Genomic DNA, 13,545 nt, shown 5'->3' with positions numbered 1-13,545 from the left:
GTTTGGTTACTTTGGGTCAAAATGGATACATTCAGAATATTATTCTGTGTCTCAATATCTTGGTAGCTACTTACACCTATGAAAGTCAGTTAAACCTATATTAGCCTGGAGAAGAGAGGGCTCCAGGGAGACCTTATAGTGGCCTTCTGGTCCTTAAAGGGGGCCTGCAGGAAAGATGGGGAGGGACTCTTTTATCAGGGGGTGTTAAGGATAGGATGAGGGGTAAGAGTTTTAAACTGAAAGAGGGTAGATTCAGGTTAGCTATAAGGAATAAATTCTTTCCTCTGAGGGTGGTGAGACCCTGGCACAGGGTGCCCAGATCAGCTGTGGCTGCTCCCTCCCTGGAAGGGCTCAGGGCCAGGTTGGACGGGGCTTTGAGCAGCCTGGTCTGGTGGAAGGTGTCCCTGCCCATGGCAGGGGGGATGGAACTGGATGATCTTTAAGGTACCTTCCAACCCAAATCATTCTATGATTCTATGAGGTCTTTCTTCCTGTTTTTATTGGCTTGTATATTATTGAATGGTATACTGAGTTTATGAGGAAGAAGCATGAGGTTTTTGGTTGCTTTCCTGGCAGGTACAAGTTGTTTGAATCTAGGTTTGCATTTACATATTATCGATTGGTTTCAGAGCCTCATATACAAAACTCCTTTAAAGGTAAAAGTTTAGGTGAAATGTCAGTTTTGTGTAATAGAAGGAAATTCACTTTCATGGTGATGCAGTGTGGGCTATGGTTTTGGAATTTGTGGCCTGAAGGGTGGGGGAAGATGGTGACTTTATACTTCTCAGACATTAAGAAATTCCTAGAAGGTGGATTCAGAATTACTCCTAAGGGGAATTTTACTGGAGGTGATAACACTTATTTGCAGTTGCTTATAATTTATTTAGAGCATGTGTCTTTGTGTGGAACGGATAGTAATAAAAAGCTTAGGTTCTCAGTTTAGGGCTTCCTGTATATATTCTGTTTGTTTTGCCTATTCCCTCCACTTGTCGATTCTCTCCTTGTTTTATTTCACACCCATGCATCCACTGTTGTACATGTTTATAGGTTTTCATCTTTTGTGGTGTGGGAGAGGAGTGTCCAGTTAATAGAAATACCAACTGTAAAATAGTGATTCATTACGGTCCCTTCTGTTTGTCACTATTAAAGTAGGAAAATTTCTTACCTTTATGTAAAATAGATAATATATTAATCTATTATGAATGTCATCTTGTTAGAAAACTTAATGTACAGTAATCTTCAAAATAATGACTTTTTTTAGTGAGATTACCTCTTTGTTCTTTCCCTTGTAAGCAGGCAAAGCCTTCCACTGTAGAAGTATTAGAAAAAATTGATAAGGTATGTATTTGCTTTTTGGTGTTTTGTTTAATTTCTATTTAGAAAAATGAATACTTTTTGCTGGCCATGTTTTTTCTTTCACATTAGGTAAAATACTGTAATGGAATTAAAATTTTTGATTATTCTAGTTGGATGTACTAGAGATTTTGAGTTTGAGAGATTGCTACCTTTTTTCCCCCCTTACTATTAGTCATTTAAAAAAACCCCATACTGTATAATACTGAGAAACTACAGTTTAAATATTTATTTAGAGAGCTTGAAATAGAAATGAATGTGAAGTTGGCTTGATTGCACAATTTAATTATAACTAATGTTTAAACTTCCATGTAATGGAAAATGTCCCTAATGCAAAGTTCCATTCATCAGGCTCATTAGAAAAGCTTCAATGTATGTTTTTAAGCATAGGAGTTGTAACTGTAGTGGTAGTAAGTAAGGTCGGGGCAGAATAACTGCATAGATGGTTCAGTAATCAATTGTGATTTTTAGCCAGTGTTTGTGACAGATGTCTGTACTCTATGGGGAAATTAACAGTTTTGAAATATGCTGTTGATATTTTTTTGTTTTCCTTTTAATGAAAGTCTGAGTATTTGTGTTGTCACCTGAAATGCAGTCAAAATGATAACATAGCAGAGCATTGCTTGATCGCTTATTAATGTGCCCAAAGCATCATTCAGATATTCAGGATTTCACTCCTAATATGAGGAAAATACTGAAATTAAAACATGTGAAATGATGGAGAGCTTTCATCAATTTCCCATGTTAGTAGAAAAGTACTAGAAGTGTTTGAAATTCCACAGGTGTCTGATGAAAGTTTTAGGATGTGAAGTATGGTTGCTGGTGATTTATGTGGTTGTAAAGACTGCTATTCATAAAACACTAGCTTTTCCCACTTGTTGCAAATATACTAATGCATTATGAACAGGAAAAAGTGCTTATTTGTAATATTTCTTCCCAATAGCTGTGTTACTGCTTATACAGTGCAAGTGTCCCATATCATAACCTTAATAGTGTGATGTATTTTTGCTATGAAAACTTTCAGCAGATATTGTCATTTATCAAAAAACTGCTTGACTTTTCTAATAAAGTATCAAATTGATATGGTTAATTTTAGCAAACACTTAAAGGCAGTGTAGTAAAACCACTTATTAATTTCACTAATAAGGTTAAACCCTATTTATTTACAGGAAATACAGACATTAGAAGAATTTAGAGAAAAAAATCAGAGGCTACAGAAACTATGGGTTGGAAGGCTGCTTCTCTACTCTTCACTTCTTTACCTTATCACCTGCTTAATTGTATATTTCTGGTGTCTTCCTGATGAATGGACAGCAAGGTTGATTATGACACTTCCATTTTTTGCATTTCCATTGATGTGAGTAAATACGCCCTTTTTTTTCCCCGAACTGCTGTCTCTTTGATAAAAGGAGATGGAAAATACATCTCAGCAGGGGTTTGGGTTTGCTTTTGACAATCCTTGAGTTGTCATAACTTGCTGAATTTTTTTCTTTTAAAATAAATCCAAGTAGTTAGGCAGATACTTTCTTTGAGGGAAGTGTCTCTCATGGGTCTGGGTTTAGTGTGGAACTAGGTCTTACCATCAAAAGATGTTAGTCTACACTTACTTGGCTTATCAAAATTATACTTCGGCTAGAGGGAGATGTGTATCTGAACAGCTGCAAGTTAATGTAATATAAGCAGAAGAACATTATCTTGGGTTTTATTTATATTACTATTTGGAAAAGTAACACCAGTTACATGAAAGTGACCTAAGCTATGTTGCCTGTATGTAAAATGCAATGTATAAAATTGGGGAAAAAAAAAAATTCAAGAATGAATGGAGAAACTTTTACATATTAGGTGACTGTTAATGCAGAAGTGACTTGAAAGGTCATCAACCTAAATATGTTGAGGACATTTTACATAATTAGCTGTTGTTCTGGAAAATTATTGACTGTTTTCTTCAGCCAGAAAAATATCCTCACATCATTGGATGTGAGTAGGAGCAAGGTATTGTCTACTTTTTTGGTCTACTGATCTAATTGGCTGCTCATCCTCACAACTGGCTTTTGTTTTCTAACAAGCCATTGTGGAGGAGAAGTGGCTTACTGAGCATCTTTTCTACTGATGGGGAGCACAGTGCATTTATTAATTTGCTGAAATGAACATCATAAAAACTGTCTGTATTTGTACAGCATCTTTGTATGAAAACATGACTAGTTAGTGCCCTAGCTTTAGATTTCAAAGGCAAAGTCAAATGTAAATATTTAAGGCTTTACAAGTTTGTTTAGTGTGGGTCAGCATAACATAAGGTGCAAAAAAAATACTTGAAGATCCTTTTTGTACATTATACTGTTATGCATAATGACTAATATGCTGCTGTTATGGAATCTTGTGGAGAAGATACTTGGGCAGCAATAGCTCGACTAGAACAGATTAATATAGGAATTAAAGATCAAATTAATCGTTGGCAACAATATGCATTGATTTTGTTCTTAAGGACCAGGATTTGAAAGTCTCCGTTAGCATGCAAGGCTTGATCATGCAAACAGGGAAGGCTTGTAGAAGTAGTAGTATTACCAGCCTCCTTTCACTTAGGTGTATTAGGATTAGTGTAGAAATGAAAACTTTTATTACTGAAGGTGATGGTTTCTAGTGCTGTGGTGTGAATTTTCACATAGGATTTTTATTCTCTAGTTTATCCTCCAATTCTTGTCTTTTTTAAGGTGGGTTTCTATAAAATTCTGAATTGGATATCAGTTTACTAACATTTAGAATTACACTGTTGTTGTTTTATGACTTGCAACTGTTTATCTGATTTTTCCCTTAAGCTATTCCCCTTCAGCTTTTTTTGGCAGATATGAATGGCAAGCAACTGCCAGCTTGTCTTTGTTCTCGGTCAAGAGGTGACTCCATGCTGAATGCCTGGTGCCACCCTGTAGTAGCTCTAGAGATTTTTCAGCCCTAATCAAGCTGGAATATGTCTGCCTTTTCCAGCTTGCAGTCAGTCACCAACTTATTTGTGCCTTAGGTCATTCCCTCAGGGTCTCAGCAAGTTACTGATGCTGGTAGAGTGAGTTAAGTTCTAGGAATATATAACGTCATTAATATTAAATGTATATTGAAATATCTGAAAAGTTGAAGAAATATATTAGCATGTTAGAAGGATGCTGCTCTTGAAATGTTTTTCATTTGTATTAAGTACTGTTTCATCTTGCATGTTCTGATTTTCAGAGAAATATGTTTTTATTTTGTATAGTTGGTCTGAAATGGTCTGCTATTAAACTTTCACCTTAAAGCTTTTAAAGAGGAAATGATTTTATTTCTTGAAGTCCTACCATATGTCTATTAGCTTAGAATACAGCTTTAGGTAGAAGACTTTTTATTAAGTATACAGTAAAAAAGAAATAATGCTTTTGGTTCTGTAACGTAGTCTTGCAGGGTTTGAATTGCCTTAAATAATTATTTCTTTTGATACTTTATGAAGAGAGACATCTTGGATTGTGTAAGCAGGCAAAGTCATCTGTATTTTTAGAGAAGTTATTACAGCAAACCTTTGAACGTGGAATAAACTTCTTTCTCTGTTTCTCTGACCTTGGTTAGGTTACTCTGGCATTCCAGTTGTCTTGTTGAACTAACCTAAGTCAGATTGTGTTTTCAATACTTGAAAGCATTTTAAACTGGGCAGCCATTATGTAAATGCAAGATTTTTTTATAAGTCGAAACTCTATTTGAAATCTTACAGCCTTTTACCTGCTTTCTTACACTAGCTGCTATTCAGAGAACCTTTCTAGCCTTTAAGAATATGTTTTTCTTAAATGAAACATTACCACTTTATTATACAGTACTTGGCACTAGGACAGTTTTGGATAAAATGCTTGGAAGGGCTTGAAGTGTGAGATTTGCCCTTTGGTTTAGGTCAAATAACTTGCCAGGAAAAGTGTCAATTTAATAATTATAAGCAATTCTAAGCTTTAAAACAAATGAAGTCCCTCCTGATGATTGCAGAGAGACCTTTCAAATGTAAAGTGCTCATAGATCAGTTTATCTTGAGCACAGATGAACTGCTCCATTGTTTGAGCTAAGTCAGCTGAAACCCTGCAGAAACTGAGTGGATTCAGAGCTCCGTAAAATCTCCAGGAGTCAGGTCAGTTAACTCTGCTTGGGAGAGCTGTATCTCAGGGCTTTCACTGGTATTGAATTCTTCTCACAAATCTCCCGGGTCTTAATTTTGGGCCTTAGCTGGTAAGCTTGGTTTTCTGGATAACATACATCATAAATCTATCAAATAAGAAGTGATGACTAAGTAATTTTCAGCTAGCTGCACATACTCTGATTTTAAAAAGTTCGCATTGAACATTTTAGCGAGCAATGTTACTTGCTGCTGTTTCCTTAGTATTTCTACCTATAGTAATACTTGGTTAAATTTTAATGGGAGGATTTTTAGATCATTGTTGATGTCTTGTTGACAAGGTACTAATTTAATTTTTAGTTTTCTGTATAAATATTGTTTGAAGATTTCTATTCTTTGTATTTGCAAAGTTAAATCTCATCTGTTAAGTCTTCTGCTTGCTAAATGACTTCAGAAATTGTTACTGTAATATATTTTAATTAATATAATTCTTCTTTCTGTTTTAAAGAATCTGGTTTATAAGAACACTGCTCATTTTTTTCTTTTCCAAAAGGACAGAAAGGAATAGTAAGTATTTTTTTCTGTCTTTTTTTTTTTTTTTTTTTTTAGAATATGGAACTAGTTGGGAATGATGCTTGCTGTGAAAATGTAAAAGTTTTGGATAATTTGGCTTCCAGGAAGAGAAGAATAGCCTTTTGATTTATGCTGAAATGAGTAGCATTAGCTAAACTATTGTTTCTAACAGGTAATTCTTGAAAGAATGGGAAGGAAACTGCTTAATCTTTCACTTCACTTCCAAAATTGTGGTAACCTTCTCCTGTCTTTGCATGCTTCAAAGTGTACTGGAATAGAATGCAGTGTAGAAGTAGGAGTGAGGGGAAGGGAATGTAAACAACAGTAGTAGTTCCCTTAATGCTTGCATCTTGCAAGTATTCCAGCAGTCTTAATCTGTTATATTTACATACAAGATAAGAGATTTATAGCAGATGTGTTTGTCAAGGTATCTTTTCTCTCTCAAATTCTCCAAAGCATGCTTATGTTTTCCTGAGTGGAAAAGGGATAAGCAGGTGTGTATGTGCTGTTTTGAGAGCTAAGGAAAATGGGGAGTCATGTAACGAAACAAAAAATAATGTAGATGTACAAATATGTATAAAAAAAGTTGTTAACATGCAGATTCATTCTAACACAAAATTCGAAAACTGCATCTGTTGCACTTGTCTGCAGTAGTTAGAATTCATTTGAGACTTTCTTTGAAAGCAGTCCAGCCTCTAACAATATCTCATGGTGATGTGAGCAGTAATACAGGAAAACCTCGATGTTGCACTGTGTTTTATGACTTGGAAAACAGCATGATGTATTTAATTTGTGACAGCTTAAGAGTTAAACATCCCTTTTGGAATTTTTCTTAAACTTAATGTTTGCATTTGATATGCAAGCATAGGACATACATTTTTATGTAGAAATAAAATTGTCCATATATTCTGTGGTGCTGTATGATTCATTTCTAGGGCAAATATATATTTGCATTTCATGTCTGGATAAGAAAAAAAAGTATGTATGTTTTTCTAGTTTGCTTAAATGTTTTTATTGATGTTTTCAGCATACAAGCAAGACTAGTGCTTTTGTTGAACCTGTGTATAAAGGGTTTTAGTAGATGTTAGAACATGCCAAAAGGAATTATTTCTCCATTGTTCCAGAGATCAGGTAGAAATGTTCTACCTCAAAGATACAAGTCCTGTATTTGGAAAAGAGAAATCAGATGTGCAGTGTAAGAGTTACAGCAGAAAAGCAGGAGAAAACGTAGCTGAGAGAGCAAAATGCCAGCTGAGTAACTCAAAGCTAAACTGTTATTCTGGGATAAGTTAATGTAACACATTGAGTCACTGGAGATGATTATTTCATCTATATTTTCATTATTCAGCTGGATAACCAGCATACATCCATTTTGGGAACCATGCTTTGAATGATGAAAATTCCTAGTGAGACACTAGGAAAGGTGATGTAGAGAGATTATGGAATTTCAGTTTTTAAGACTGATCAGGCAAACAACTGTTGAGGAAGATTTAGGCTGATCTGTCCCAATGTGTGGAGAAAATAAATGAGGTATCTTGAAGGTATTGACTTCTCTAGTATGAATTCTTTTCTGTACATTTAATTAAGATGAGATAGATTGGTTTCTTGAGAGTACTTTGCAGTAATTGCCATTTGGCTACATTTGAAGGGGCAGGTATTTCCTGAGATTCTTTTGAACATGGGAGGTAAAGTGATCAGAAACAAATGCCCAGACTGTAAACTGATTGTACTGCTTTTGTGGGAGGCTAAGATTGAAGATGTTCAAGGCATTTCTGTACCAAAGCAGCTTTTGTTTCATTAACTGTTAACAGCTGTCTGTATTGTGCTGTTTGTTCGGCTGCCTGATATCATACCGCACTGCAGTGCATTTCAAGGTGTTAATCTGTGTAGAGCTACATGAAAGGCTGTGTTCTAATACAAATGTAAAATTTCGTGGAGGGAGGTACCTTATTAATTTGAAGATGCACAATTTCTGGGATTCTCCATTTGCTGTGGTCCAGCCCAGTGCTAAATATGGTCTTATTCCATGTCCTGTTTGTCTTAACTAATAAGGGATTGCTGTAGTTACCCTTTCATTGTATAAGATTTCAAATATATACATGCTCAGTTCTACTATGTTGTACCTTTAATAAAGTGGTTTATCAAAATGGATTTCTACATTCTGGAAAAGTTAAAGCAATTACACGTTTCCCTAATTTCAAGTAACAATAATGTTCCTGAAGTAACTTTAAAAAGTGTGGATAGCATATTTATTTAACTTATTTGGGTTTTGCTTCTGTTTCTTGTAGTTCCATGAAGCTTTTTCTTTTATTGAAAACTAAAAAAAGGGTAAAAGTAGCTATATCTTACAGGAAGTAAGCTGGTGTATAATAGAACTGGGAAGGGAAAAAAGTTAAAGATTTGTGTTAAACTCTTCTTGCTGTGAAAGAGGTAGTAGAAAATAGATTTATCAAGAGAATATCTGTATTAGGTGATAGTTTATTATTGAGAGTTTCCATGAGTGTCAAGCTGCAAGCATTGACTTAAAGGGAAATCCCATGTGTATTTGACCTTTCCCTTCCTTTTAGAGAGGTTAGATGCTGTGCCTACTAGTTGTAACAGTTTCTTAACATTTAATAGTAAAATGACCTTCTAATAGCTTTTCTTATAAAACTGAGATTTTGGCGGTCATCTGGAAGTACTGAAAAGGTGAAATAGATTGAGATTTGAAGCTCAGAATTGACCTGGCATTTGAAACTAGCATGTGTTAAGAGGCTTATGTGAAATACTGAAGCCAGCAAATCTGGTACTCAGATACATTAATACTTAGACATCAAGCTTTTTTCTGTAGTTTGACTTGAGATTAAGTGTATTTGGTCCATTGTTGTACCAGTTTTAATATAGGTCAAAGCAGGGCACTGACTAGAATTGGTTTGCTTAATAAGGAAATGGTACATAAAACTTTTAAATAGTTACAACTGTAAAGTGATAAGCTGGCTATAATTTATAAGCTGTTTCAACATTTAAAATGATTTATTTTCACATAAAAGCTTTAGTTATTTTGCGCAAAGTTTACTAATTTTGTAGAGTTGGTAGTGGTCAATGCATAATTTTTCCTGATCTCACAGAGCGAAGTCAATGTTTAGAGTCTGCTGAAACTTTTATTTATATTTGAAAACTAATGTATGATGTCCTTCTTTTAGATGATGCACTGGAAGATTTAAAATCTCAAAAGAAAAAAATAGTAAGTAAAACTTCAAGAAAAGTTAGTTGTTGTGGTCCACTAAAGTGTTTTTGTGTCTCTACAGGTTGAGTTTGATTGTAATATATAGATGAAGAGCAGAGGGAGACAAAACTATTACCATTCCTCTGTTTTCATACATTTTATAGTACCACACAAGGTTTTTCTTACCCAAAAATTACAAAGGACAGCTTGCATATGAGAATAAATTGTCTCTTTGTAGTGTAACTTAAACCTACTGTTCTAGTGTTGCTAGATCTAAAGCGATTATGTTGTGTAAGAAGATGAAAATGTATGCCTTAACCTACTTGTTGGTGACTACTTGTTTTACTTTAGGATTATAAATAAAGTTAGATGTTGCACTGGTTTAAGAACATAGAATGCACTTATCTTTAATGGTTACTCTGTCACTTAATGTCTTGTTCATAAATAGCAAAAAGGACTTCCATCTTGTCTGGATTCACTTTTTCATCAAGTAACAGATTATTGCTTATATCTTAAATGCATCCTTCTCAATCTTATTTTTGTACTGCATATTTCTTCTATTACATTCTTTCCTCTAAAATTAATCTCATCGTGTATCAATTCTATCAGTTATCTTGAGGTCATCTATTTTGAGCTATGTGGATGAGTTAACAGTATAAAACTGGTGTGTATGCCAGGGTTTTGCTTCAACTGGATCAACACTTTACCATCCTAAATTTGTCTTACTGAGGTAAAGATTCCAAATCTTGGATAACTTTAATTCCTTGTGAAGTTTGTAACACTGCAAGCTGTTTCTTCTCTACTTAATCATTCCATAAGGATGTTATCTGTTTATTTATGTTGTTGGCTTCATCTTCTGCCTTGTAAGGCAAAACTTAACACCCTCCACCCCCTAAAACACAAAAAACCCCCAATCAACCAAAAGCCAAACACCTCCCCCTGTCTCACCCCTAAACAACCCCTCCTCCCCCCCTAAAAAACCTTCAAAAGTTGTATTCTGAGGCTTTATTGTTGATGAGTTTCCCAAAGTGTTCACCTCATGCATTCTGGATTTTGCCATGGTATCTAAATTAATAGAAAACCCACAATAAAGCTACCAAAAAGGAGTCAGGTAAGTATCTGGTACTGTATGGCCTTTACAGGGGAAACAGATTTTACTGATATTCCACTCAGGTTTTTTTATTACTTTTGAAGTGTAGATAGAAAAATGATAACCTGTAGCCTAATTATGTCATTGTCCTTTGTTAAAGAGGATTTACTAATATTTATATCTGATAATCTTTATATTAAGGAATCTATTAAATGGAAGTATCCTTAAGTTGGGTAGGCTTATGCTTTCTGAGAGAATGAAATAATGACTATGACAATTATGTTTTTAATTTTATTTTATGAAAATTGCTTAACTGAAATTAACTAATCTCTGCAATTTACAAAGTCATTGTGTAGATTTGGAAATAAAGTTCTTGGAACAGAAAAAGCATAATGGAGAACACAGCAGCTTTCGGAGTCTTTAAAGCCTGAATTTCAGTTTACATTTATTTTTCTGTAATCATGAGAATCTTAATTTTTTTATTCTGGAAGAACTAGTAATGCTGAGGGTTTTTTTTTGTGTGAGAAGCACTTCTTCAGAGACAAGGCATTGAATTGATTAGTTGGGGAAAAAGCTGTTTTATAAAGGGGAGGTTTTTTTACTTTGAGATTTGCTGCTATTTCAAAAGGATGTAAATGTGTGTTTTGCGTATGTGAAAAAATCCCACATATTGCAGAAGAGCAGGCAGTAGTTACAAATTCAACTATTGTATGAATACTTTGTGAACAATGTAGAAATTATAGTGTAACTATGGAGAGTTTAAATCTGGAAATATAAATTGCTATTAGTATATATGCATGTCAAACTTTAATCATTAAAGACAAACTGCTAAATAGTATTAGCGAAAAAGTTCTGGGAAATTTAATAACCTGTAACTCAGCTATTTTTCAATCTGAGGGGAATAAAAAGTCTGTGATTATCTCTTGATCTTGTGGGTGCCTGGTTCCTAGCAAGGAACCGGAAACAGAAGACCTAATGCAACCTCTTCAATCAGCATGGTGTTGGTATTTTTTACTCAGAAGATTGACTTGGAATTTTCATCATAATGTAAAGATATTCAATTAAGCATTAAAATTAGATCATCAGACATGAAACTTAGCATGTTGAAATGAGCTGAAAATGGATGCAGGTAATGACAGAATATAATTTGTATTTTAGAAAAAAACTACTCATAAAAAAAATTGCTTTCTGTAGAGATTTGGTTCTGGTAATAATTCAAAATTGGTTTTGTTTTGGATTAAGTTTCTTAGGACTGTCTGTGGCTATGAATAACTGCAGCAACATCTACTTTTTAGTAGAACAAACCAAAAACCTTTACTAAGTAAAATAATGGGAAGGGGGGAGGATTTTTTTTTTCCCCCTGTTGAATTCTGATTTGCTACTGAGCTTGCAAATAGGATTAGTTATTAAGATATTTACATTGTGATCCTCAAAGTATCTGGGATAAATTATCTATTTCCTGTTCATTTGTAATGCAAATTGCTGTCTAGGTACCGTCAACCTGCAACAACAGCTATGGTTTCTCACTTCATTGCAGCTCAACTACCCGATTGCTGGGGAAATCTTGAAGACAATTGTCCTTTTGAAAAATATTACAGTTCTTGTGTTTTACTAGCATGTGATCCACCTTTTCCCTAGTGACATTACTTAAGTGCTGAAGGGTACCTGTAATGGAGTAAGCTCCTCATCTACTAGATATAATGCCCTGATGGCTGTCCAGTGAGCTGCTCAATAGAACTTCGGTTCTGTTCAAAAGTCTTTGGTGGCATAATCACATGGATATTCCTGTGGGTAAAATACCTGACAAACACAAATATAGATACTTCATCTAGAAATGCCCATTAATATTGTCTATCCTGTACTTTGAGTTAAAGTTGGTGTAATACTTATTTTCTGCAGAACTAACTCTCCGCGCTATTTTTGAATGTTTCTTTATGGGTTGGGGGTAGGGATTAAGGTCATTAGCTATAATTAAGACACTACTTCAAGATACAACTTTTTTTTCCCCTTGATTGTAAGGGATACTCTGGTTATGTTTGTGATTGTGTAGCTGTAATTTTGGCTTTAGAGCTCTCAGTTAATGAGGATGTCAGCCATTAAGCCTGAATGTGTATAGATGAGCAAGTTCAGAGGATTAAACATATTAAAGCAAGGGCACAGGACATGTATTAAGCTGCCACAAATGGGAATTAGTGGAGACTTTACCTGAGCAGTCTTAAAGATGGGATAATTCTTAGCCCGAGGACAGAATTGTGAAGATAGTATAGTAATTACTTTGCTAATGTTAGAATTAAACTTTGCTGAAGTTTACTCAGCTATTCTGTTATAGTAGGCTGAGTGTAATATTAGACTTGGACAGACTTCCTAACTGTTTCAGGTAAAAATTTAGAAAGTTGCATCTGTTAATTTTCCTAGGAAAAAAAAGTCTGATTTCAAGGCCACCTTGGAGATATGCTAACAGTGGGGAAAAAAAACGCAGCATATAAATATTATTTAAAATAGCTACTGTTTAATGAGCTTTATACCTTGAGCCTTCCAGGTGTAGAAAAATAGATATTTTGATAACCTTATCAGGTTATGTGACAAAAACTCTACTAGGAGCTGGTTGTTGTATAAGTGTAGTCTTGTCTACCCAGTATATGCTAGGCTACTGCAAACGTGCAATTAGAAACTCAAAATACAGTTAATCATATTTACTCATGAATGATCAAATGAGATTTCCTTCGTGCAGCGTTCATACAAAGCAGTTGCTTTGGTTGTTTTACTGTTCGCGTGGATCTACCTGGAGTACACCTGATTATTATGGCTTAAATGATTTATTTCATATTTTAAAGAAAGTTTTGCTATATGTGCTGATGTATCTTACATGGTAGGCTGAAATTAATCTAGTGGGTGTGTGTGGACATAAAGAAATACCTCTCCATTGTTGGGTTTGACATACCAAGTAATTCAATTTAAGAACTTGCATGGTAGTATGGCAAATAAGTAGTTTGCACTGTGCCAATACTTCAGACTTCCAGTTGCTAAATTGCATTTACAAGAAGCTTAAAATACATTACTCGTATTACTTTTCAATATAGGCAACTGATGTCTTTGCCACAGGAATTCTGTTTGGTTGCCAGTTGGAAAGGAGGCCATCCATGCAATTATTCATAAGAGAGAATGTGGTACATGACCATGCTTCTTTATTAAGATGTGCTTCGTTCCAAG

At 34.7% G+C, this 13,545-nt stretch overlaps 1 protein-coding gene across 8 annotated transcripts in view; it reads left to right on the top strand.

The window, feature by feature from the left end:
• LNPK (lunapark, ER junction formation factor) overlaps positions 1-13,545 on the top strand; it is a 43,504-nt gene that overhangs the window by 4,419 nt on the left and 25,540 nt on the right. For 4 of the 8 annotated variants that reach the window (XM_032989727.2, XM_042784080.1, XM_032989728.2 and 1 more), the window contains exons 3-6: positions 1,297-1,338; positions 2,523-2,710; positions 5,976-6,034; positions 9,223-9,263. In XM_032989727.2, the coding sequence (XP_032845618.2) occupies positions 1,297-1,338; positions 2,523-2,710; positions 5,976-6,034; positions 9,223-9,263 (330 nt within the window). Of the gene's footprint in view, positions 1-1,293; positions 1,339-2,522; positions 2,711-5,975; positions 6,035-9,222; positions 9,264-13,545 lie in introns of all 8 variants that reach the window. The other 4 variants (XM_032989723.2, XM_032989724.2, XM_032989725.2 and 1 more) reach the window with 1 other exon arrangement.

Source organism: Tyto alba, unplaced genomic scaffold (assembly GCF_018691265.1).
Source record: "Tyto alba isolate M040663 unplaced genomic scaffold, T.alba_DEE_v4.0 Super-Scaffold_7, whole genome shotgun sequence".
In the NCBI taxonomy this organism is placed as follows: domain Eukaryota; kingdom Metazoa; phylum Chordata; class Aves; order Strigiformes; family Tytonidae; genus Tyto; species Tyto alba.
The sequence above is the reverse complement of the archived record's forward strand: the minus strand, read 5'-3'. Positions and strand labels throughout refer to the sequence as shown.